Here is a 26,269-nt window from a genome sequence, read left to right as displayed (position 1 = left end):
GATTTAGTTATGTATAAATTTGGGTGTTTCATCAGGAAAAGAACCCTAAGTATCTGGGTAGCTTAGAAGAAAGGTGAGGACCCATGGCAGCTAACATTGCTAGTCTGAGTTTTCACGTGCTTGTGTCAGTTTTCTGGTCTTCCTGTATGCTAACAAGCAGAGAAAAGTGTTAAAATTCTCAGTCAGAAATTGGAGTATATTTGCATATAATTGTCTAACCAGGAATTGAATGGCCCTTTGGAATTGTACACTGAGGTATATCTGAGAAGGATGTCTTGGCTGAAACAATAGGAAGCAAGATTTCCTGGCTGTTAACTATTAACAATGAACATTTAAGCAGGCTGGAGGGAAACAATGCGAGTTAACCACAGGAAGGTTCAGGGAGTGACTTAGGCAGAATGAGAGCAGCTCAGAGGTTTAGGCCTAGGAGTAAGAGAGAATCTACAAATGTTGCATTGGGATGCAATCTTGCTGACCTGAGGATTGGGGTTTTCTTTATTTTGTTTTTTATTTGAAGGACATATAAAAATTTTGTAAAACCATCCAGAAATCCTGCTGGCTGTAATTATTGTTGTGTGCCTTACCTTTCTGTAGAAGGGTAAGTCCCTATTTTGGGGTTGTTCTAGGTACCTGTGAATTATCATTAAGGAAAGAAGTTAACTTTTGGTCAACATTGACTGGATGGTGAACTTTAATGAAGAAACCTTCCTTTACAGCGTCTGCTGGCAGTAACCTGGAAGAGTTTAGGCTTCAAAACATCTTTTGTGGATTCTAAACAGAATATATTTATTAGTCTTGTGCTGATGCTTCTGGTTTTTTTCAGGTGTAATATATAGTGGTGAATATTGAGAAAATTGTTTGATTTTTGGGGAGAAGGAGGAAAATTGGAGAAAGTTTGCACAAATGTAGTAGCAAATGCTAAGGTATTCTTTTTTGTGGTTGCAGCCTGCTTCCCAGAGGGTAATGCCAGTGGTGGTGTTCTACTGATTTAGTTGTTGGTCTCCATTTACAACAAGCCCAAGATTGCAGAGGAAATTTTCATTGTATCTTTGATACCTTCTTCTGGAGCCTGCTTGTAAATCTTAGTGGTTTGAGTCATTGCTATGACCCATAATGGCTTTGGGGATTTGGCTGAGGAAATACTGATTGCTAGCTGAACGTAATGAGTATTGAAGCCTTTCCATCTTCAGTGTTCTGTCTACCTTAGACTAGTGTAATTTTTGGTAGTGTCAAGGGTACCCATTTCCTCATTCAATGACCTGTCAGTTGGAGTTCTAATAATGGAATTATTTAGAGACTAATGTGTTCCCTTTTTAAAACGTACGATCAATATAAAAATATGGAGTAAGTACTCTAAATGATAACATCAGCTTAAAGCCCTGTCCTGCTTAAGATAAGTTGACCGTCTGTAAAATTCTGCAGCTACCTGTCCAAGATAAATTGCTGCATGGAAAGAGGTACTGGATTTTGTAATGGTACACTCTACAATAAACTATTTTTCTGTTATATTCTGACAATGATATTTTGGGAGGTGGTAAGGTGGTTTTCCTGGTCATAAAGCATTGGACACATGAGAATTAAATTCTTCTGTTGTTGCAGATCACAGAGGCCTTGTTAAAGGAAAGAGATAAACAAGCAAAATGGAACGGGATTCCCTTACTGTTGCAAAAGCTGTATGAACATAGCCACCCAAACAGCGATTTCTCCCAGTGCCAAAGCATCTTAAAGGTACTGTCTACGCTGTTCTTCCTGAAAGCTAGGGGTTATTTTGTTGTTGCTTTCTTTAAAGTACTGTGATCATATTCTACCTGATTTTTGAAACTGTTTGCATGATGGTATCTGTGAATTGGCTGGTAGATAAGAGCTGGGAATGCATGTAATTGATTAGTCAGTAGATCACACAGATAGTTGGAGACAATTGTGTTTATACTGATGAACAGTTTTCTTTTTGAACCATCTTTTTTTTTTTTTTTTGACTGCATGCAGGAAATTTCTCCACTTCTTTCAATGGAAGCCATGGCATTTGTTACGGAAGATAGAAAAGCTGCTCAAGAGTCCACTTTCCCAAATACATACACATTTGACTTATTTGGAGGAGTCGATGTAAGTGTGTTTTTTCAACCATATCGAAAGATTTCTGCATGATAGTCATACCACTGAGAAATCTGTAAATGAGGTCTTTGAGACCTTTGAAGCTTCTAAATGCAAGCTACAGAATTTGATGTTAAGCTTTAGAATTGTGCCTGTTTCTGTCCATCAGAATGTGAAAAGGGTGTATTTTCCGAGGTATTACATCATCAAAAGTGAGGTGCTTTTTCCTTTATGATATAGAAAACTTGGCTGTTTCTTCAGGCAGTGTTTTTAACTTCAAAAAAGGTGAGACTTGTAGGTTCTCAGTGAAAAACGTTTCAAATTACTTCTAGTTGTGAGATTAAATACTACAGTTGTACTAGAGCACTGAGAGTTTCACTTAGCACTGAAGGATATGTGGCTGGTTTTTAAGTACATTAGGGCACTCTCTTAACCAGGCTGTTTATTGCTGGCATGCAGTGGAAAAGTGGAAATCTATGGAAAACTTTTTAAACATAACTACAAGGTTTCTGTAGACATTCTGGCAATTTATGTTTTTATTTGTTTTAATTCTACATTACACAAATACAGAGGTTTGCTCAATTTTATGGTGACAGACTCTGGGATCTTCGCTTTCATTCAAAACGTATGATTTGTGTTTTCCAGTGAACTAATTGACGCTTTCTTCCTTTTTTTTTTTTTTCCAGTCTGACTAAACAGTGTCTTTGCTACTTCTCTCTTGTTACACTTAGCATGCCTTTACTTAAGTAAAACTTGTGTTTAGGTTATGTTGGTTTGAAATTAGCACTGGTTTAGTTGCTGGTATCCTGTCAACTGAGGACAAAAGTCTTCAGCTACCCAAGCAATTTAGAACATCGTATGAAAATGTTCTAAATTTCCCTTGTTTTTAAAGGGAAGTACTGATACTTCCTGTAGAAGCGCTTTTAACGTAAGAATGCACAGAATAAGTGTGTTGGGGTTTGGGTTGTTTTTTTTTTTTTTTTGATTGGTTGGGTGTTTTGTTTTGTTTTTCTTGGGCTGGAGATGGTAAATATCAGATACACTGTAATTACCTGGTACTATGGCCAGAGATTTGGCCGATACAGGTGGGGTTTAATGTGGTTAAAGACAGTGGTAGGAGCCAGTGTTATGTGTTTTTGAAAATCCTACTCTAGGACTTGAAAGGGAAGTAGTCTAATCTGAGGGTTCTGTGTATGCCATGTGCTGATTCTGTGTTGCAGTATTTTGAACTGTGAAGCATGAGTAACTTTGAAGGACACTAAATTTGCAGTGTACTCTGTATGCTATAACGTGTGATAGTATATTCCTTAAAATATTTTTGGATTCTAACAGCCTTTACGTCAAGGAAGAACAAAAGCACATTTGTGTCTTCTCCCTGTTTATGAAAACATGTAAAATATTACCCAAGAGTACAAACACATGAACTGATACACGAGCCTCATGGACTTTGAACTTGAATGCAACCCCATTCCAAGAAATAAGATCTCATAACTCCCTTTCTGCTCCCTCTGCCTCTGGTGGGGCACCCTCTTACCTATTCTCTTTCTGCCATTGGACTTTTGCGCTTCTTGCTGCATACTGTTGCAGTTTCAGTAGGATGGCTGAAGAAAGCCCTCTCCAAGGAGTGTCTCACACCACTGCAGTCCAGTCCCTGGAGTGTATGTGAGGAGCATACCAGTTCTGCAAGAATAAGGTGATAAATACATGGTGGGTTACAGTATTGACCAGGAAAAATAAATAGTAGCTGAAAAGATCCACTCTGTGGCAAGGCAGGAGCGATCATGGCTGTGGCCACCCTTAAGAGACAGACCTCTTGCAGTGGGTGTTCTTTCCCAGGAGAAGAGCGGGTGGCCTGCATCCCAAGTGCATAGGGATATCTTTGGATACTTATCTTGGGTACCAAACCTTGAGGTGTGCATTTCTACTCCTAAAACGTAAGCCATTAACATGAGCATTACATTACTGCTGCAGCCATTTTTCTCTACCCTATTGAGGCTACACCTACTATTACAAATATTGCTGAAAAACGTGTATTCCTCTTTAAAGTTGCCTATTTATTTATTTATTTGTCAGCGCTTAAAATGTAGGCAGTGCCTCTAGTGCTATCAGATGTTTTCCTCTGTGTCTGGGTAGGTAGTTTATTAAAGGAAGGGTAAAGTTGGGACAAGTAGAGCAAGTTGTACAATGTAAGTGTATTGTCAGTTGGCATGATTTGACAGGGTGATGTCTGCGTTGCTCTGAACAATTTTAAACTGAATTGCAAAACTAAGGGCTTTTTGCAATACTTCTTGCAGAAGTGATCAGTTCCTTCTAGCAGCTAACTCATTTTTACATAAACTTTGTTTTTAAATGTTTTAAAATAAACCAGTGGTATAGGCTAGAACATCTAAAGATCAATTCTAGATCTATCAGAACTGTAGTCCTAGTATTGCAAAGCTGACTGTTGCATTCCTTAAATAGAAATGAGACACTTTACGTATCTGTAAATGTATATGTAAGTATACATACAAGGTGCATGTACACAAGCAGTGGCTTGCTCTTTGCTGGTGAGATTAAAATCTGAAGCAACGAAATTCTGTTATGTCTGGACCTGAAATGTATTTTGAAGCCCAGCAAGATTTAGGGAAAGCCTTTGCAAAATTTGCATCTCTGTGTAGATTACTGCAAAGAATTCATTATTTTGGGAGATGTGTGATAGCCATCCTTGATGTTATCTGGATGCATGTGGAATTACATTCTTTGCAAACTCAAATTTAAAACTTGCCAGTGGGAGATTGTTTTATACAACTGTTATTTTTTCAGGGTAGATACCACTATTTTTTTGTCAATGTAATTTTGACACCAGTAGGGTTTTGATTGTAGAGTTTCCATTGTTCACCTCTGACTTCAGCAGAGACAGGACTAAGTTTGGATTTGTCACTGACAAATTAAGTGGTTATTTGTATCTCAGTGATTATTCCCTTAATTCTTTATCTTGTTGTTACAGCTTTTAGTAGAAATTCTCATGAGACCAACACTTATTACACAGAAAAAGAAACAGAAAAGTAAGTAAATAGTTGTATAGTTTTTTTTCATTCTTGCCTTGTGTCCTTATTCAAACTGAAATTATTCTATTTTTCTGTTACCCTCTTTCCATACCAGCAATTTCCTGTTCCTAAATGAATCATTGGTTTCTTTGTTCTCTGTAGTACTGATTCATGATGGGATTTAGGATGGTCACCTGTTGCAAAGCACAGCTCAGGAGTATTCATGCACTCAGCATAACATACTTCTCTCAATGCAGTAAATCTGCAGTCACTGGAAACTTTAATTGTTGCTATAGCTACAGTTAACAATTATTAATAATAAGCCACAATGTAATAGGAGTTATAGAGATTGTGAGACAATGAATAGTGTGCTGTTTTCCTGACCTACTCATAGTGACCAGTAATTTCCAAACTGCTATAAGGAGAATTTGCCAATGGGGTGCAGTAGCTTCAGTACAGCTTTCCTGCTGGAGCAGCTTTGGTTTATTGTTTTCATTTTTCCTGTTTGTGATTCTGTTGGTTCCCTGAACCCTTCTGAGGAGAGGAAATGTCATGGTACGCTCCATGCCCATCAGCCAGGGAACTTCAAAGGTGAAGTCACTTGAACTTGAGCTAGAGGCAGCTGTGGTATGTCTGTGCTGAAAACATATTTTAAATATTAACACACGGGAGTAAATCAGGTAGAAAGCTTTTTTATGAATTCCTGATGCTGTGTGGAGAAAACTGCATGAACTGTCCTTTATTTTTTGCCCATGCTTAATAATTGGAACTAGTACATGTCTTAGCATTTTCTCATACTGACAAATTTCAAGTTGATCTATGATATTTTTCCTAAAATACTGTTTACACCCCTATCATTTTCTTTTGTGTGTGACTAGGAAGTGCACTAGACCACAAGTACATCTGTCTGTGGACCTAGGCAGTGCTGATAGTAGTTTTGGAAGAAAGCATGTGAACAGGTCAGGTATAGAGTGCTTCTTCCTCTGGTTTCTGTCCTCCAAGGCATTTGTATATATGACCTGAGCTAGCAGTTAGCCTGAAATTCTCACCTGTCTTGTAGCTGTTCATGTCACTACTGTGGACATTAGTGTTCCTTGGCAAGGTACAGCTAGTGAATGTCTGTTTTCTCCTTTGCAGTAAGCGATGACCTCATCAAGGACTGTTTAAGCATACTGTACAACACGTGTATATGTGTAAGTACAACTGCTGGGGAAATAAGTTTGGTCCTGCAGCTCCTTCATGTGCTGACTATTAGTTCAGTTCAGTTGACAGCAGATCAGTGCTAAGGAAGATGTTGTGTTAAAGGCCTGTTGAAATACCTTGCCATTAAAATTCTGAAACCAAAAGCGGATGCCTCAGATCATGCATGCAGGGAACATCCTCAGGATCGTTTACTTAATCACACATTTTATTATGTCATAACCTAGGGAGCACTGTTTAACGAAAATTTTTAAAAAAGACAGTTACTGACTTGGAGCTCATCCAAAGACATCAACCTGATCTCAAGAGTTTGAGTCTTAATAGGTCATGTTCTCACTACTAAGTATCTGTGTACACATGGGAGAGGGAAGAGAGGGAACATTTTTTTCTTGACTTACATGATTTTTTTTTTTTCTTTAACTATATGGAATGCAACTTTTGCCAACTGTGAATAGCGTAATATGTTAAGAAACAAGTTTGCAATTTATAGACTAGCTGCTGTTTTAATTCAGTATTACTGCTCTCTCTTGAATGAGAAGTGTTCAGGATCACAGAAATGTGCAATATTAACTGGTCTTATGCTTACGTGTAAATACTCAGGAAGTGTCTAAGCTAGTCTAGTTCTGTGAGCACTGGTAATGTCGGTCATATGTAATAGACAGCTTTGCAAGTGGTGAGGATGTAGTTTTAAGTTACATTTAATTCCAGAAAAGACTGGCCATGCTCTCAGCAGAGATCAGAGCATGAAAACTGTCTTTAATGATCAGAGCATGAAAGCTGGCCGTAATGAACTTGGTGATGAACCCGAGTTCATGCTTTAGCATGACTTTTAGGTTCATCACCGAGTTCATTAAGGCTGATGCTTGATTCTGGTTGCTCAGACTCTGCCCAGCTGTGAGCAATGCTGGCAGTTAGGAGGAATCTGGGAACTGCATTTACATACCATAAAATGGAGCTGGTTACAATTTGTATGGGAAACCAGGGACAAACCTCTCTGACGTATTTCCAGGCATGCAGTGTTTACTTTTGATTCAGGCAAGTAAACAATTGCCTTGAGATAAAGCCTCTCATCATGGAGCCTGCAGTTTTTGCAAGTGTCATGATAACTCCAGACAAGGACTGGAGTTAGTTTTGGTCACCGTAAACACAATGTTTCCTGGTTTCAGGAATAGCTGATTGAATAACACATCATCTGTAAAACTGTCCTGCATATGCATGTAACATACAACTTCTCAGGGTGGGCTCTGACTCTGGGTCTGTGTGTGCATCTGCTGCTTTCTAGACGGAAGGAGTCACGAGGCGATTGGCGGAAAGAAATGACTTTGTGTTGTTCCTGTTTACACTGATGACAAACAAAAAGACATTCCTACAAACTGCAACGCTCATTGAAGATATCCTGGGAGTTAAAAAGGTTAGTACTGGTTTCTTAATTTTATTTGCTTGGCCTCTCAGGCCAGTAGAGGAAAGACAGCTGTTGCTTTGAAGAGCTGCTGAAGATAATAGTCTAAGCTAGCATTCCCACTGCTTGTAGCTTAATTGAAACCTGGCTGTTTACAGTGATCATTAACTTCAATCACATTTCGTAAAGAAGCCAAATTATGCATGTGGTATCATACTTGTAATGCTTTTGCATAGCTTGCAGAGGATGATGGGGAGTGAGTACCTAGCTGTCATTAAAGTATAACCAGTATTTCAAATAAAGAAATTTAAATTCATTTTTCATCCTTGCCTTCTGATTACACTTCAGATATTTTAGTAGTCTTCCTGACATCTGGAAGGCTTATCGTGCTTCTCTCTTACCTTGGGATTTGTCACCTCTCTGAGAAGTTGTAGGCTGGGGGAACCGGGGCACTTAGGTCTTCTGCACAAAGTAGGTTTCTGAACTTGCTTTCCAGCATCATTACAGCTTAGCACCCTGATGTGATGCAAATAAAATATTAGAGGTGTAACTCTGGGAAAACCCCAAATGAATTGTGTCTGTGTACATTTTGTGGAGAGGTTCAGGATTCTATAACTTCCTATGATTTTGTTAGGGTGAAGTTGAGGATGGTGTACTTTCTGACATAGGAAACAAGCTTAGTTTATGTGAGCATAAATGCTTTTTGCTGAAAACCAACATCTTTTTATTAAAAAGATTGATGAAAAAGACTGAGAAAAATAATCTAGAAGTTGGTTCTCATCTGTGAATTTCATAGAAAATACAGAAGTGGAAAACAAAATTGAAACTTTCTAATACCTAAACGTAATTTGTGTGTTAAATTAAGTTGTGGTGTTTGTGTTTTGGGTTTTTTTTTTTTTTTTAAGTTAAAAGGCCCCCAAATTTTATGTAAATACTTAGTCTTTAAAATATGGGTATCTACACTTTTGGAATTGATAAGTGACACCAGTTGTAAATCACAGCTGTTTTCAGACTCTTCACTTGTCACTGCCTGCTTGCTCCTCTTTCACTAACGTTGAAATAAGACACACATCTCCCCAGGGAAGAGCTGTAGCTGAAGCCTTCTGCTGTGTCTGCGTTCACTTATTGAATGTCACATGCAACTTACTGAGTTGATGTTGCCTCCTCCAGGAAATGATACAACTGGATGATATTCCCAATCTTGCGAGCCTTGTGTCCAGTTTTGATCAGCAGCAGCTTGCGAACTTCTGCAGGATCCTTGCTGTCACAATTTCTGAACTTGACACAGGAAGTGATGACAAGCACACACTTCTTGCCAAAAATGCCCAGCAGAAAAAAAACTTGGGTCCTTCTCGAGCTGAAATTAATCAAGGTAATTGTTATGTTGTGACCAAACACAGAAGAAACTCAACGGTGTGTAAAGTTTCCCTCTTCTCAATGTCACCTCTGTAGCCTAGGTTTCTAGAGGATATTGTAAGCATTCTGTCTTGCAAAGCATTTTTCTTTATTCACTTTCCTCAAGCAGTTTCCTGGAAACAATCTGTTAATGAAACTTAATTTGTAGCTTTCAGTTTCATATGGTGTTGGTAAGTAGGTGAGTTAATTTCTGTCATTTCAGCCTCTCTGATGAACTGAGTGGCTTAAAATAATAGGGTTTGTTTTCTATCCCTCAGTCACTTCCATGGCCTTCCCTTTAACAACTCTGACTAATTCGGTGTCCTTCTTGAGATATGAGTTCCTGAACTAAAACTCCACGCGTGCAGTGTGGTTGCTTCGGAGGAGTTCCTTCTCTGATTTTGTCTGACGTTGTCTTGAGCAGGATGTCTGTCTTTATCAACAAGGAAGGTGTGTTTAATATTAATTGTGTTGCCCACCATTACCACACCAGCCTTGGAAATCCCTGGGTCTAATCTCAACTTTTAACTTTGGGCACAGTGGAGGTTTCCTTGTTTGGGCTGAGTACTTCTCAGATGCAGGAGTCTTGCCTAAAAGGATGAGTATGAGTTTGAGAGATTTAAATACCCTCAAATGTAGAATCTGCTGTTTTCAGCTCTTGCTGTGCTGAAAATCCTCTGAGCTTCTGAAGCAGATGTTTGCATAGGCCCATGCCAAACAATTTTGGGAAGTGCAAAAGGGGATTTTGGAGCTGGTTCTTCCATCTTCTAAGATTTTGTTAGCCATGAACATCAAAGCTCTGCTGTGTTGTTGTAACCACTGCCACCTCTACAGCATTCAGTGAGAGATGGAGAGCGTAATACCACAGGAGGTAGAAGCTGAGAAACTTTAAAGGGGGGTCTTCTGCCCTGTGATTGCCAGAGCTTGCTTGTAAAGAGAATGGACATGTATGTGTAGGTGTGGGTACAAAGTTTAATTTAAATTAGTTGAGCTGAATAAGCTTGGGTCCCTCAAAGCTGAACTTAGCCAAGCAAATGTTTAACTAATCATTTTTTGCTTGCACAATTAGAGACTGTATCTCAGACTGTAAAGTATATTCCATTTTGAAAAATTTTATCAGGGAGATTATTCTTTCAGAGATGGTACCAGTGGGCAGAATCTCAAAACTCTTTCACGTAGTGTTCATGGCCAAATTCTTTGTCCTTTTCTACTTGCATCTGCAAGTGTGTAGTGAAGTGAAGACTTAGCCATGTATCTATAAACAGGTCCTGTAATGAAGTTATTCTGTGAAAACTTTAGGACAAAATGCAGTTCCTAGCACCTCCCCAGTCATTTTGCAGACCAGTGACTTCTGTTCTTGAACTGCTGTTAATAAGGGTGCAGTTCCACAACAATTAAAACCGTCTAACTTGGGTGTGCTGTCATGTGTTCCCCATCTGTTTTTCTTCATGATGAACCAGTTCAGGAAACTACTACTTAAAAAGCTAACAGCTTTCTGCCCAGCTACTGAAGTGAGCTAGTTCAGTTTGCAATGAGACAGACACCACAGGAGGTAAAATGAAGGAGGTAGCATCACACGGAGGAAAGGGGAGGTGGAGCTGCCCCTTCCAAGGGCTGCTGCTTTATTTCTGCCTGCTTAATTTTCAGCCAGATCACTTCCTTGATATTGACTCACTGAAGACTGGAAAATAGCAGTGCCAGCAAAAGGGAATTGGCTAGAAACAAGCAGTTAGAGTAGGGTAGAACTAATTTTTTTCCAGTGTAAGTCCAACACAAACCAGTTTAACACTGATTGAATTATTCCTAGGGTACGTACGCTCTCTTCCAGTCCTTAATAGGAGAGTGCACTGACTTCTTCCATCTTTGGATCTTTTTAACCAAATGGAATTTGTTTCTGTGCACTCTTCTGTATTACTAATGCAGATATTTTGGTACCTTGTGGTATAGAGGATTTGATGACTGTTGTGTTGGTGAATTTAAATTGTAATATTACTTTTCTTTTTCAGCTACGCTTTTGAATATTCCAGGCTTCATTGAGCGATTGTGCAAACTGGCAACACGGAAGGTGTCTGAAACAACAGGTACTTCCAGCTTCCTCCAGGAGTTGGAAGAATGGTACACCTGGCTGGACAATGCACTAGTACTTGATGCACTGATGAGAGTGGCAAACGAAGAGGCGGAGCAGAGCAGTACAGGTATCTGGACTGCATTCCTTTAGCCATCATTAGCTGATGCATATCTTGACTTTCCTCATCGTTTGCCACATGTTGCTTTTCCTTTCAAGCAGTACCCATTCCCCTTTTCTTGCATGTCAGCATTTAGGTCTGACTCCTGTTTTGTTCTCATGTAGCACTGATTTTTTTCATGAACTAAAGTTAGGAAAAGGAAATGTCCTACAGCAAACTGTGCCCTTTGCACACCTAGATAACACTGTAAAGCTGTACATCCTCAGCACTAATCACCCCTGGAGTGACAAAAACTGCACACACCTGAGGTAAGTGACTACCAGCATTTTGCTCTAAAACTTAGGCTGATGGCTTTAGGTCTAAATACTTCATTGCAAGCAAGCTGTCCCTTGTTTAAAAAGGAAAGGTAGTTCCAGGAAAACTAGATAAGTTCATTGGAAAAAAATAATTGTTCCAGGCGAGCATATGGAAGTGTTAATACAACCTTAGGAAAATGCTCTGAAGCAAGTGTGTGGTTTGTTTCCTTCACCCTTCAATATTACAGTATGTCTTGTAGAACTCAAAGTACTCTGTAACGTAATGAGAATTGTCCCAGAATTTTAATACCTAAGTCTTTGCTTCTGTGCTTCTTTGGAAAACTTTCTTCCTTATCCAGCTTCATTAGTTTTGTAGCAATTAATTGGTAAAACTTCTGAAAATACACCAAAAAAAATGAAGTAAGTGAATGCTTCAACAGCATCTCACACATACCTTTATACACACCAACTTGGTGGAAACTAGAGAATGCTTGGTATTTTGGAAGAGAATTTGCAAGGCAATTTTGCTGCGGTGAAACGTGCCCAGTCACAGCTCTTGACCCACAACATCAGTTAGCAAGCAAACCTAGATGTACTTTCCCAGAATACTGCCTCAGTCTCCAGTGCTTGTGGCTTAGGGACCTCTGAGTCAGAGGTGGTGTCTGTGCTTCTTAGCCTTTGATGGTTTCCTTCCTCTGTGTGTTTGCCTAGTTACTGTTTCTTCACATGTGTTCAAAAAGCATTTGCACTCTCCTGTGGCAGGGCAGTTCACCACTTAGTTATGTATTGTGTCGAGAGCAAACTCCTTTCTGAACTGCAGCCTAGAAGTTGCACTATGTTCCTACTTTCTCTCTGTCACTCATGATTTCTGCCATTTTTCCACTTGCAATCATGGCGTGTTATATCCTGTTTCTGCTCTTAGCAGTATAAATCTAGATGGAGCTATGAAAATTATGTAACTGTGGCCTAAGTACTGGTACTGAGGTATGAAATGAAAGTAAACTAATAGTAAACGCTTCTGATAATCTCACCCTTACTTTTATTATGTTTTCTGCCATGTCCTTTATGCTGCAATAGTTATTAATTCATATAGGTGATCCTACTTACTTTAGGTAGATGATGCCATTTGCCTTATTATGGAAAAATTAAATAATTGTTTAAGGTCTAATTTTATCTTCTCTAAAGTTCCAGCTATATTTTTTGTCTTCCGTAGCATTTAACTTAAATGGTTATTTGTTGTACATCGCTATTTGAGAAGAAGATTCAAGCAGACGTGCTGGTCTTACATCTGCAGTGTTTCAGTATAAAAGTAATCAACAAATCCTTTCCTGTTGAAGCTGCCTCAGGCTCACATCTTTACCATCTTGTTCAGAGTCTTCGGATGAAAGTGGATTGGCCAACACCTCTACTCGAACACAGCTTCCACAGTCCATGAAGATCATGCACGAGATTATGTATAAGCTGGAGGTGTTGTATGTTCTCTGCGTGCTGCTCATGGGGAGACAAAGGAATCAGGTGAGCGCTTGTAAACACGCATGCAGAAGTTGATGTCTCTTTAAACCTAAGTGCTCATTAATTAGGTCACGGACACAGAAACATGAAGGGCAAAGCTCAGGGCATAGAGCTGGGCAAATCCCATCATTGCAGCGCTGCATAAACAGCCAGGCAGTGTTTTTCGTTGCTGAGAACCAGAATGAGCTGTTGGGCAGGGCTTGTCACAGGTGGTGCTGGCCAGTGTCGGGGCTGCTCAGTCTCTGCAGAGCCGCTGCTCTGGTGGGAGATGGATGCGGGAGGATGTCTCCGGGGTGAGGTGCCCTGTCTCAGTGTGAGGAAGCGTGTGGGTGTACCTGGGTGCTGCAGGAGCTGCAGCCAGGAGTTCCCCCTCCTCCTGGTGCACTTGGTGACCCGCTTGGGTGAAGCCTCTTCAGGCCTTCCCCTTCTTTGGCTGCTTTCACTTTTGGAAATCCCCTGGGGGGGGTATGTGAACGGGTGATTTTTGCAGTAGGTTCCCATGTCTCAGCTGAGTGTGAGCGTGTAGTTAAACTCAGATGGGAGGATACCCTTAAGTGCTGTCTGCACTAGGCGCTGCCTAGAAATCCCCCTCATCTCTTCCTTTTGTGTTTCTTGCTTTTGAAACTAAAAATAATTTGTTCCCTGCCTCACATAGGCTTGTGGAGAACCAGTCACTGCAGCTTGGCTGTACTTTGATTTAAATGGGTCAAAAGCATATTGTGAAGGGAAAAGAAAAACAATCCGTTGGTGCAGTTTTGACAGGTTTCCAACACTGGCAGTCTGCTCAGCTCAGCAGAGCAGCTTGGAATAGCAGGGGCATTCGGATGCCCTAGAGACTGGGAGGATCAAATTGGTTTGAGTTGTTGAAGGGCTGTTGTATAAGACAAGAGTAGCCATGTTGGGGGTTGTTGCTTGAGCACATTTGTCTTTACTAGTAACCTCCCACTGTATAGGAGTCACAAACACTTGCCACAGACAGTCTCTTATATCTCTTAATCTGAATTTAAAATAGAAGTGCATTTGTAGTACGGTCCAAACATGACCTGTTCACTCTGAACCTACAGAGTCACTTGTCTCCCTCATCTGAGCAGGACGTGACATTCAGATAGATGCTTGGCATTGAAAAGAAATAGATTCTGTGTAATAGTAACGAGAGGAAACTAGCAATTCTTGCAGAAACCACAATCACTACCACAAGAAACTCATAATCCTGTTCTCATTCCTTTTAGAAGTACGGTTTCTACTGGGCATAAAACAAAATTTTAAAAAAGCCTAAGACATAACTGGAACTACCAGAACATGGATCTGTTAGGAGGAGTTTTTTTTTTCCATTGTATCAAGTCAGATAATTCATCCCTGCCTGATTTCACCACAAGAATGCAGTTTTATAGATATTGCAGAAACTACTTGCAGCTTGCACTGATCCTGCTGCCACCTGTTCAGGGAGCTGGCAGTGCTGGCTCTCTTACCTTCCCGGGTCAGTTCTAGGGTGTTACTCTCAAATGGGACAAGGTAGAAAGTATGCTGCTGAAATAGCTAGCTTTGAAGCTAGCTTTTTTAAATTATTATTAATTTCCTGGGAAGACAGCTCTTTATTCTTCCTCTGCTACTTCTGCCCCCATGCAAACAGGGAAGCTGCCTAAAAATAAAGCTGGCCTACAGTTTCACTTCTCCAGGGCTGATTCAGGACTGGAATTGAATCCTTGAAAGATTTGAGCTACTTCATTCCCAAACACTTTTTGTCTAGAGCTATGTCTTTCTGTAAAATCCGCTGCCTTTGAAACACATGATATATATCCATCATTCTTTAATCTACATAATGTTTTCAAAGACTTGTGTGGCAGATGCGAATCCATTCTCCTTCCTGAGCAGCAGTCAGATTAAGAACTAGAGCTGAGCTGTTCTACTCCAATAAGCAGGGAATGGCAGTGTGCAATAGCACTCTCACTGACAAGCATTGCAGCTGCTTGATGGTATCTCTTTTTCTATGATGGAATAAAAGCATGGGATCTGTGATATCAGTCTTCCAGTCTGAGCAGCTAAAGGTCCCTACTGGTTTTATATTGGAATAATTTTGCATAGAATTTCTAAAGGGCATCGCAAACCTGCTTCAGTCCACTATGATAATCAACATAATGGTCTGGCATTTGCTTGAAGCGTAATGGTTTCCTAACAAACTCAACCTGTTGCAGAATGTTTACTCTAAATCCTTGGTTTAAACTTGACTGCTGGCTAACTTGCACAAATTGAAAGCCTTGCTAGCAGCAACTTGGCTCCCACCTGCTGCTGTGTTGGGATGATCACACCCTTGGGGCCAAGTGGTGTTTCACTGCAGATCTCTGCCTTTGCTTCCTTCTCATTATGGGCACACCCTAAATTACTCTCCTTACATATTTTTCTAGGCTGTCTTGCACATCTGTATTGTGAAAGGCAATCAGATGATTTACTTGCTCCTTCTATAGGGAGCCAAACTGCACGTGGCAGGAGCTCATAATAGTTTTAGTAGCAAGAAAGCAATAGAGCAATTTATGTGAAGCTGGACAGCATCAGGAAGAAGTCAAAGGAGTTTGAATATAGAGCAGGGATTGTCTTGGCACCCCCAGGCTGAGTAATTATGATGAGTTTGGGGTCTGGGAGAGAGTGTGATCCAAAGACAATGACTGTGACTCAGGAGCTTTGTCATGCAGCTGTCTGTCAGGTGAGAACTTAAGAGTTAAGCAAGCTAAAAGTAAACTGAACACATTGGAAATTAGGGATGAGTCATTTGGAATAAGCAGATTATGCTCTGTGTGGAAAGGAGCAGATTCATGAGTTAAAAGGATGAGCATAGAGAGCTCCTCTTTTAGCGAGGGGCCGAGGCTCCTGCAGGCAGCTGGCACGCTTGGTTTCATCCTGTTGTGCTTGTGCCATGCTGGCCACGGAGGGACAGGAGGACTACAGGGAGTGCTTTGTTTGGAGAGATTCCTCAGAGCTGTTTTTGTTGGAGGCTTGTGACTAGATCAAAGTGTCTGAAAGCATTTTAAAGTAAGGGAGCACTGAAGGACTCTGAGCTTTGCAATCTGTCAATAGTATGGGTGAGGTGGGAAGGAGCTGCTTGGTTCCTCGGGTGTGATATTCAGAGATGCCCAGCAGCGGGAATGTGATTTCCGTATAGATGGGAAGTTGGTGGCTAAAGCCAAGAGGAATGCAAAAGGCCATCAGCTATGCTGCAAACAAGAATGAGCTGTAAAATAGCATTGGCTTCAAATATGTTTGATTCATTCAGCTATGTGAGGAAGTAGAACAAAATGGAGTGATCTGCTTGAAATAATACTAGTTACAATTCTGCATCTCAGGGATGACCTAGGTTATTGTTTAGGTGACTTGACTTTAAGAAATATGTCTATTACTGCTTTGGGAACTTAATTTTTACAGCATGTTGGGCTTCCCAGTCATGTGTGGCTTTCATTTGCACCACATCTCAAGGGATACTGCTTGTCATAAGCCTACAGCTGATGAGAGTCCCACTTTGTATTTCTTCTATTCCTCATCTTCCAAATTGCTTCCATCAAAAGTATCAAAGCTTGGACTGAAGGTATTTAACAGCTGTTCACACCAAAATTATTAGTTTTTTTACATGAGTAACTCTAATAATCTGTTTCAAACACCATGATGTACTGTGTCCTGGCTTGGCAGGCAGGCGGATAAACCTGAGTAATGTGGCATTTTCTTCTGTTCTGAGCGTTCTCTAAAGAAGTTCAATTTGCCCTTAACCTGAAGGAGCAGCACTTGAACTGCAGTGTGGTTGTGTTACTGCTGGACTCTGCTTTGCTCAGAACTCCTGCCTAGGGCACTTGAACAAAACCGGTATCAGTAGTTTGTGTTGTCTTCAGAGGACTACCTCGGCTTCAGCTGTGTGAAATAGAAAGGCAAAGGATACCCAGTGGGAGATTGGCAGCAAATATTCGCAGCTGAGTTTTGTGATACCTTGAAGTTGGGTATAGATGTATTTTCTATGCGCTGTAAGCGATCTCCCGATGTCCAGAGCTGCTTCCAGAGGCACGGTGGTTAACTGAAGTACTGGCTAACAGCTTTCTCCCAAAATGTCTGTTTTCTATCCATGTCCACCAAATGGAAACTACCCTAATGATACCCCATGGTTAGTGTGCATGTTAACACAAACACATGCTGTTTGATAAACAAATTCACTCTTTCTGTTGTCAGAGGATGATGTAATTGTGCCCATCTGTTTACCAGACTATGTTATATCCGTATTTGAGGCTGCAGCAAATGAGTATGTATTTCTGTTTTCCAGGTTCATAAAATGATAGCGGAGTTCAAACTGATTCCTGGCCTCAATAACTTGTTTGATAAACTGATCTGGAGAAAGCACTCAGCATCAGCCCTTGTTCTGCATGGACACAATCAAAACTGTGATTGTAGCCCAGTGAGTAACTTCTAAAATTCTGTATTGGATTTTTATCCTATTGTGTAAATCTGAGGAATTCGGTTGAGTAACTGGGTGCTTGTATAATAAATTAATTGAGATGTGATAGCATTCTGGTTTTTGTGAATTATTTTTTTCAGTTCAGTCTTTATCTTTGGCTCATGCTAGCAATTTAGCAGAGAGCAATTTAGCCTCTCCCCTCACTCCTAGTTTGGGAACTGGGAGAGACATAAATTCTGTGGTCCCTGGAGACCAAAGGTAGAAGACAATCAAAACTTAAGGAAATGATAGCTAGTGGGTCTAGCAAGGAGAGGCACAGAAGGAAAAATGGATCCATCAGGGTTTGGTTTTTTTGGGGGGGGGTGTTGGTTTTTTGTTTAGTTTTTTTTTTCCCCAGACCTAGATATTCTAAATCAATCAGTATAGTGATGAGGTTTTTTTGCCTTTGCAGTGAGAAGAAATTATTAACCATGCATAGGCTTGGAGACAGTCTCCACTTCTGTTCTATTTTGGGAAGCCTGCAAAGTGCAGCCTTCTCCATTTATGCAAGTCACTGGCTCTGCTGTCCAAACGGGTTTGATTTGGATAGGTTTTCAATTCATCTGTTTCATGTCAGCTTGGTAACCAATGATATCCAAAAATACTGAAACAAAGTTTTTTTTTTTACCTTTCTTGTCTCTTTTTAGGACATTACTTTAAAGATACAGTTCTTGAGGCTTCTTCAGAGCTTTAGTGATCACCATGAGTGAGTATGAAAAGCTGTGGTAGATTGTGGCTTGGCGGTGTTGTTTGCCTGGTCGCAGTTACAGCAGGTGTCCTAGGCACGGTGCAGGCTCCATGGGAATGGAACCTTGTACTGTCCTAGAACTCCATTCAGATATTCATGTGCCTTTCAGCTCCTGCTCTGAAAAGGATAAGGATATGCTCTCCAGTGGGCATGTTTTAGTATGTCTGATTATTAAAAATAGTCCGTTTTGCTTCATGTTGAAACAAACTGAAACATTTATATGGTGAGTTAACACTTTCTGGCTGAAGAAAGAAGGCAGCTTTCATGATGCTGTTTATCTGTCTTCTCCCTGAGAGTTGGTAGTGAGCCAGTGTGCTCACAAGAGCTCATGTAGCCTGTGGGGACATGTTCAGGTTTAATTCAGAGTGGAACAAGCATGAAACAAAGCCTGTTGGAAGATCAGGGTGAAAGACAGTGTACCTCTGAAAAGGTTAATCAGGACTCTTTTTGCTTTTGTAAAAAGTCTGGGAAGACATGACTGCTGTCTAAATGCCAGTAGTGGAGAAGAGCTGATTAAACTGGATGGGAAACAATTATCTGTCAGCTAGCCATTGGGAAGCTAGGTTGGAGATGGGAAGAAAGCTTCTGTTTGCCTTCAAAAGGCATACTTACAAAGCCTGACTGTGCTGGAGTAGTTGAGGGGTGATGCAGTTTGGTTGGGTTTTTTTTTAATGCTGTACTGCTGATACAGAGGTACTTGCTCTGTTCTGACTTGTAGAATCATATCTTGCATTCTGTCAGTGTCCTGTTGCTCTAATTCAGTCCTGCAGGATGGTGTCCTATTCCTTACAAACATCTGCACTGGAGGCATGTTGCACTCCTTGCCTAGCTGGTCATACCTACAGCCAGGGTGACCTTTTTGCGTAGGTTTTATCTAGTACTGCTAGATATGCATATTGGAAGTATCAGCCTTTTTGATTGTGGAGAATTAACATTAAGAGTGGGGAGCTGCTGGACATGCTGTAGACATAAAGGGAAGGCTGACCTATTGTAAATCCTCCATGCGAGACGCTGTTTGCCCAGGAGTCATGCCAGGTTTTCCAATAAAATGTCTTTAGATGATGTTCCTACTTAAGTGGCTACTACAAAGATCTCAGGCTTGTTTAAACAGAAAACAGCTTTCAGCTGTAACAATTGAGCAAGTGGAACATGTGGAATCTGGTTAGGGTTTTTAAACAAATAGTTACATGAACTTTCCATGAAATCACAGATAAGCTGACTTAGCTGAGGACAAAATGAGAGCAAGTACTTACATACTAATACTAACTTCAGTAAAACTGTGTATAAACCAAACTTGCGGAGCTGTTTATTGCATGGAGAGGGGGGCTGTATTTTCATTACAGAAACCTGTTGATCCAGATCAAAAGAATCTTCACATGACAGCCTCAGTGGTCACTAATCTGGAAGACAGTGTTTGAAGCAAGAGGGCATCCATCTCACCTTTCTGGTCTAATAATTCGTCTTCTGTGTAGCTGCTATGTTTTGATGAACAGGCTCTCTTTGCACACCCTCACACTCATCTCTGCATCCTCTGTTCCCTTAGGTTTCCTGAAAATAAATCTTTGCTATCTGATTCTGAGCACTTTGAAGTAGGAGGGCTCTAAGGGAGCACGCTGACACTGGGCAGGGAGTCTGTCAAAGGGAGCCTTTGGACTACATTTCTACTTTGTCAGACTTGTTCTGCATTTAATTTACTTTATAGATTAATTGCTTTCCATTATTAAAAGTTCTGTATTTGATAAAGCATTTCATGCAAATTCCTTGGTTTTATATCCATTCCTGTTCTGTTTTCTACATTTCATGAAGTTTTTAATTATTTCCAGAGTAAACAGTTTGCTCAGAGTAATAAAATACTGGGAGGATTGAGTACTTTTTTTGAAGTTTCTGCCTTCTAACTGAGAATTTTTGCTGACAAAGAGCATGATCACTATAAGGCAGAGAAAAACTGTAGGAAGCTGTGAAAAAATTTGCTATTTAAATCTTCTGAAATTCAGCAAAATGTTGCTGAAATTTTAGAAAACGAATGTTATTCGGAAGCAAATATTTACAAAACAAACCATAAGATCCTGAACAGGTCAGCAAAGAACCACCATCTCAAAGCTGGTCAGCGTTGAAACTTGCATTGTGTAAATTTTGGAGGAGGCTTACAAAGCAGCAGCTGGCTGGCCTACCTTGGGAGCGTGCTGTGGTGGGGGGGAGTAGAGTGTCAACGGCTGTGAAGAGCCAGAGGGGTGAAAGCTGGTTGCCTTGTCCTGCAGTCCTCACGGGCACGTGGCTTTACTCTTTGTGGAATTGCACATTGTCTGCCTCTTGAATACATCATATTTTTCTCCCCTACTCCCCAACTGTCTTGCTTTAGGAACAAGTATCTCCTTTTAAACAGCCAAGAACTTAATGAGCTGAGTGCAATCTCCCATAAAGCCAACATCCCTGAAGTTGATGCAGTTGTCAACACAGACAGGTGAGTGGGGTAGGGGTTTTAGGTCAGCAGCTTCTACCATTTTGCAAGCACTTACGTTTCAGGTTGGATGTCATGCTTTGTTTGAGGTCCTTCTGTCCACCGCGCTTGCTTTAATTTCAGTGACGTATTTCAGCGGGAAGTGTCTGGGTTTGTACAATATTCGTGGTCGTTAGCAAATCTAAAGTGTGCTTGTGCTCAGAGTAAGACTCTTTACAAAGCAAAAGACTTCATTATGATGTGCTAGGTCTGCCTGTTTGTCTTGCCTTTGTCACTGCAGGCATTGCAGACAGACCTGGCAAGTAAGTTGGGATCCCTCCAATGCATGAATTGCTGATACTAATAATCCTAGTTTTGAGATTCAGGAGCAGTCTGTACACACGTAATGTCCGTTTCCAGTCTGCATAAACAGATCTAAGTGTGTCTGCTCAGTCTTTATTTTAAGAGCAGCTAATAACTAGAATAAGCTAAATTAGATTAACATGTTAAACCACTTACAGAATCTCTAGTGTTATTCGAGTATCTGTTAGATTGACTATTTTGATTTAATAAGCTCTTTAATACACTGTTGTGATGTACAAACTTCACAATGTGAAACATTGTTTGCAGAATTTAGTTGTCAGAATAATCCTAGAGTATCAGCAGGGACTTGGTCTGCACAGAGCAGATTTACCTCGCTTCAAAAGGGACCTCTCTAAGAGGATTTCTAGATTATCATTATTATCATAACACTGTGCCTAATTGGGAAGAAATGGTGTTTCTATTACTCAGATCCTTTCCTTCTATGCACAGGTACGTTTCTGGCTTTGTTTAAAAAGGAGTAAGTATTTAGGGGGAAGAATTCACCCTCTTAGGAGCACACTGAAAGGAAGTGGGTCAAGGGTATAAACAGCTTTTTTTCATCTCTCGACTGTTAGTAAGAACAGACTACCATGCTGCAAGAAAAACACTTCCCACAAGGGCTTTGTGAGCTGCTATATCAGCAGAGGTGCTGATACAGTACATAACCATTAATGTGGGTACATCTGCTGATATGCATGCTGGGGTGTTTTTTGGGTAGAAGAGCACCACCTGAAGCATCTTATGCTACCTCTGCAGGATGGTGTGTAGCCAGACAGGCAGCATTGCTCAGTTTCTGGCCTAAACTTAGTTTCTTTTTCACCCTTAGCATTTTGTTTCCATGTTGCTCGATATATGAGATCAAGGCATTGCTTCTGCATGAGCTTACTGTAGGCAGATACTCCACTGAAGATGCTATTTAATAGAAGTAGTATTGCAGTTCTGCAGCCTCTCTACTTTCACTAGTACATACAGAAGAAGGTTACCTCATGTAGCATCTAGGTTTCCATACTCTGCCTTCAAAACGGAACTTGAAGCTTCCTTTACATTTGTTGAGCAAAAAAGGTGTGTGTTTCATTCCTAAATTCAAATGTGGTATATGGTTTTTATTCTAATCTCTTAATTCCTACAAGATGTGAATTGGTGTTTCTGAAATCATTAAAATTTTAAGAGAAAATGAATAATTTTTCTTTAGGGTTGAAGTCATGACTACTTAAGTCATGCTGCAGGTATTGTAGATGTTTACCAAAGGCAGTGAGGAGAACTCTTCCACTGGTAGAACTTGTAACAAAAGTTAATGAATATTTGTACTGTATATTTAATACTGGGATTAAAAGCTCTGGAGAAGAGACTGGATTTGGTGTTCTACAAGGTACAGTGCTTGCCAGCCCTTCCACTCATGCTGCAATTTCTTCACATGCTCCAGGAGTCTCGTCTGTGATGGGAAAAGAGGTTTGTTAACCAGACTGCTTCAGGTCATGAAGAAGGAACCAGCTGAATCCTCCTTCAGGTGGGTTCACTTTGCACTGTAACATGCTGTTTTGAGTTGACTGGGAAGTTGGTTTGTTTTCATACAGCTCATAGCAGTTGTAAATGCTTGAAAATAATAAGCTGAGATAAGATCTGGCTTTGTTGCACTTGGCTGCGGTGGCAGTGCAGGTGAGGGAGAATGCCGAAGCTTGCGTTGGACCTCGGACCCCATATAGTCAGTGATTATCTGCAGGATCAACAGGTCTGGCTCCAGCTTCAGATTGGAATGAAACAGATTAGGAAATTTGATTTAAATTATAGCTGTGATTAAAATACCCCCCTTGCTCCAAAATTAAAACCTCGTTTCTTCTATTTCTCAGGTTTTGGCAAGCAAGGGCAGTTGAAAGTTTTCTGCGAGGCACCACCTCCTACGCAGACCAGATGTTCCTCCTAAAGAGAGGACTCCTGGAGGTAATGAAGTATATGTCAAGCTTCCTCTGTAATGTATCTCCAAAGCAATCAAGGATTTATCTGTAATTAATTCAAAAGGGGGTAAAAATGTTGTATTAGATATTCACTGGGAATAGGGCAATTTTGGAAAACTATGTGGGAATTCTGCTTGTGGCAACGAGGTGTGGGGTGGCCAGTTGTATAGCCTGCATCACTGGGAAGTTAAATTAACAGAAGACTCCTGTGAATTATTGTCTTTAGTTCTGTCATCTAAGAACTAAACCTGCAGATAAATGTTTTAAATTGTGATTAAATCAGAGTCTGTGCTGTAGTGCTGGCTCGGACTGAGCTGTGGCAATAACATGTTTTCCTCCTGTGCCAGCATATTCTCTACTGCATTGTTGATAGTGAGTGCAAATCACGAGATGTGCTTCAGAGTTACTTTGACCTTTTGGGAGAACTGATGAAATTCAATATTGATGCATTCAAGAGGTTCAACAAGTACATCAACACAGATGAAAAGGTAAATATTTGTAAAAGCTGTCCCCAGTGGGTCAAATTACATGCTTTTATAACCAAACATGGCACTAAAATTCAGATTCATTTGCTGATTTTAGTGTGATTGAGCTTGGTGCACAAGAAACACTAAGGGGTGAGCTGCCAAAGTCTATTCACAAGCATGTATGTTGCTGCATACACTCGTGTTTTCAGAAGTGCTCCCAGCTGTTCTGAGTCAGCGAGCACTGAGCTGTTCAGAAAACATTGCCCTGTTACATGATCAGGCAGGTCTAAGGTCAGGGCTCAAAGATGGTAGAAGATGGTGTGGAGTCACTGAGTTTGGGGTTAAGCTGATAGTTGTGGACACTGAAACAGGCTCCAGAAAGTCTTTTACTGGAGCCTGGGGGCGAATTCTTCATGGAGATTACCTTAAAATACTCAATTTGATACTACAAAAAGACATATCTTATCTTTGGTGTTATTTGAACTTACATTGTAAGAAGTCATGGCTGATGTAATTACCTATAAAACTTGGTTGCATATGTAGATCAAGAATGAGCAGCTCTATGCAAATTGGTTTCATGCTCTTGTGCAGTTTGTGCATATAACATCAGCTGTTGGGTAGGTTTTGAATTACCTCATACTCTTGCTTATGTTACTGCAGTTTTTCTCTGATTGCTGTTAGGTCTGGCAGACCTTGGAGAATAGAAGCAGAAATACATTTAAAAAAAAGATGTATTTAAACTCACACATTCTAGAGAATCTGTCTTCATACTTTGTGTGTGCTTCCTATTTATTGATCTATAACTCTTTAAAAAGTTCTCCCTCTGTATGAATCCTTTACTGTATTCCTCCCTAGCCCTGTCTGCTTGTACAAAATAAGCATAGGAAAACAGAGCTGGAAGAACTACAGAGGCTAGCAGCCATGCTGTCTCATCTGCCTCTTTCCAGACAAGTAGTGTATGAAATCTTGGTCTCATTGAAGTGACACAGCTTCAAAAGAGATTTTAGTGGTGCCAAGATGTTGACATTTTTCTGTTCCATAGTGTTTTTAAGTACTTGCTATAGGGATCCTTTGGTCAGCCCTCAGTGCCAGTATTGGCTTGGGCTGGATGAGGCAGGCCCAGGAGTGTCTATCTCCTCTTATTCTTGTTAGAGATAACAAAAAGATAATGACCCAGAGGATTTTGGCATTCAGAACCTAACTCTTCTGCAGGGAAGGGGAAATTGTCCATGTCTGTGAAGCCTTATGTTGGTGAAGTACATGTCTTAGGTGCTTGTGCTCAGAATTCAAGGTGGTTTCTCCAATAACCTTCAAGAACTGTACTCTTTCAGTGTTGAAAATCTGCAGAACACTTACTGTTGCCCTACTCTCCACACCCTGTTCGTAGCTCTTCCTACTTGGGTTCACCGACCTGTTCCCCTTGTGCCAACAGAGTAATTGGTTCAGTACTCCTCTTGGCCACAGGCATTCTGAGAAGGGTATGAAGTGCTGTTCGGTCAGACCTCATCTGGGAGTGTTCATATAGGATGAATTTTTTTGTTTGTTTTTTAATGAACACTAAAAACTATTTCTCTTCAGTTCCAGATATTTTTAAATCAGATCAACAGTTCATTGGTTGACTCAAACATGCTTGTGCGCTGCATTACACTGTCCCTGGACCGATTTGAGAATCAGTCTGATGCTAAAGGTAAAGAATAAGAAATGGGAGGTGTGTGTTTAGTAGTGATAATGGTTATTTTAAGTTTGGGCTTTGAAAATTTTGTTTTTAGACAGAGGTGTGCCACCCTGCAGGTTTGTTGCTATAGTCTGAGCACTAGTTCTGACTGCCATATTGCTTTGAACAATGTGTCTGAACTTCAAAAACCTGATGATTGTCTTTTTCCTCTTGCTGCAGTTGCAGAAGTCCTGTCAGAGTGCCGCCTGTTATCATATATGTCCCAGATGTCCATGAGAATGTCCTTTCTTTTCCGTCTCATTAATATTATTCATGTACAGACACTTACACAGGTAAAGAGCTGACAGTAACTTTGCAGTTTTTTTGCTGATACTGTGTAGTGATGAGCTGGGCTGGGAGCAGGGAGGAACTTGGCTTCTCTTGAGGAGACCCATGTCCCTTCTTCCGTGATACACGTAGGAGCACCTCTGCATGCTTACCTTGAGCATGTTTTGTAAGGACACGTGTACAACCAGTATCTTGATTGTGGTTTTTTTGGTGTTTTTTTTTTTCTGGTATGGTTTTGTTTTGTTTGACCTACTGTGTCATTTTTGCTTTTAGGAAAATGTCAGTTGTTTGAACACAAGTTTAGTTATCCTAATGCTGGCCCGAAGGAAAGAAAAGCTACCTTTTTATCTGCGCACTTTGCAACAGATGGAATATACAGAAAAATACCCAGGCTTCATCCTGAACAACTTCCACAGTCTCCTGCGATTCTGGCAACAGCATTACCTCAACAAGGATAAAGACAGCACCTGCTTAGAAAATGTATGTGAACCTTTTACCATAGCAAGAATCAGTCATAGCAATATCTGTCTACTAGTCACCTAGCAAAAATGGGCAGTGAGAGGTGGTGAGGGGAAAGAAGGGGGCAAGTTATGCCCCCCAGTATAACGTTCTGTAGTGCTTTTCACACCATTCTACCCTGTCAGGTCCCTTCCGCAGGCAGTCAGACTACCTGGTGCTGGGTAGCTGCTGGGTTTCCCTGCAAATAAGACCTTAGGTGAGACTTGCTGGT

At 40.6% G+C, this 26,269-nt stretch overlaps 1 protein-coding gene across 1 annotated transcript in view; it reads left to right on the top strand.

Annotated features, from left to right (window-relative positions):
• Nucleotides 1-26,269, top strand: part of TRPC4AP (transient receptor potential cation channel subfamily C member 4 associated protein) — a 38,156-nt gene that overhangs the window by 8,401 nt on the left and 3,486 nt on the right. Inside the window, exons 2-18 of the mRNA XM_074843121.1 lie at nucleotides 1,600-1,728; nucleotides 1,987-2,103; nucleotides 5,078-5,135; nucleotides 6,255-6,310; nucleotides 7,600-7,728; nucleotides 8,887-9,088; nucleotides 11,118-11,306; nucleotides 12,966-13,108; nucleotides 17,400-17,531; nucleotides 18,218-18,276; nucleotides 20,678-20,779; nucleotides 22,542-22,625; nucleotides 22,966-23,056; nucleotides 23,418-23,558; nucleotides 25,116-25,224; nucleotides 25,432-25,544; nucleotides 25,813-26,019. Of these exons, the coding sequence (XP_074699222.1) occupies nucleotides 1,600-1,728; nucleotides 1,987-2,103; nucleotides 5,078-5,135; nucleotides 6,255-6,310; nucleotides 7,600-7,728; nucleotides 8,887-9,088; nucleotides 11,118-11,306; nucleotides 12,966-13,108; nucleotides 17,400-17,531; nucleotides 18,218-18,276; nucleotides 20,678-20,779; nucleotides 22,542-22,625; nucleotides 22,966-23,056; nucleotides 23,418-23,558; nucleotides 25,116-25,224; nucleotides 25,432-25,544; nucleotides 25,813-26,019 (2,061 nt within the window). The remainder of the gene's footprint in view (nucleotides 1-1,599; nucleotides 1,729-1,986; nucleotides 2,104-5,077; nucleotides 5,136-6,254; nucleotides 6,311-7,599; nucleotides 7,729-8,886; nucleotides 9,089-11,117; nucleotides 11,307-12,965; nucleotides 13,109-17,399; nucleotides 17,532-18,217; nucleotides 18,277-20,677; nucleotides 20,780-22,541; nucleotides 22,626-22,965; nucleotides 23,057-23,417; nucleotides 23,559-25,115; nucleotides 25,225-25,431; nucleotides 25,545-25,812; nucleotides 26,020-26,269) is intronic.

This window comes from Strix aluco, chromosome 17, assembly GCF_031877795.1.
Source record: "Strix aluco isolate bStrAlu1 chromosome 17, bStrAlu1.hap1, whole genome shotgun sequence".
NCBI lineage: Eukaryota > Metazoa > Chordata > Aves > Strigiformes > Strigidae > Strix > Strix aluco.
Note: the sequence above shows the minus strand (reverse complement) of the source record. Positions and strands in the feature narration are given on the sequence as shown.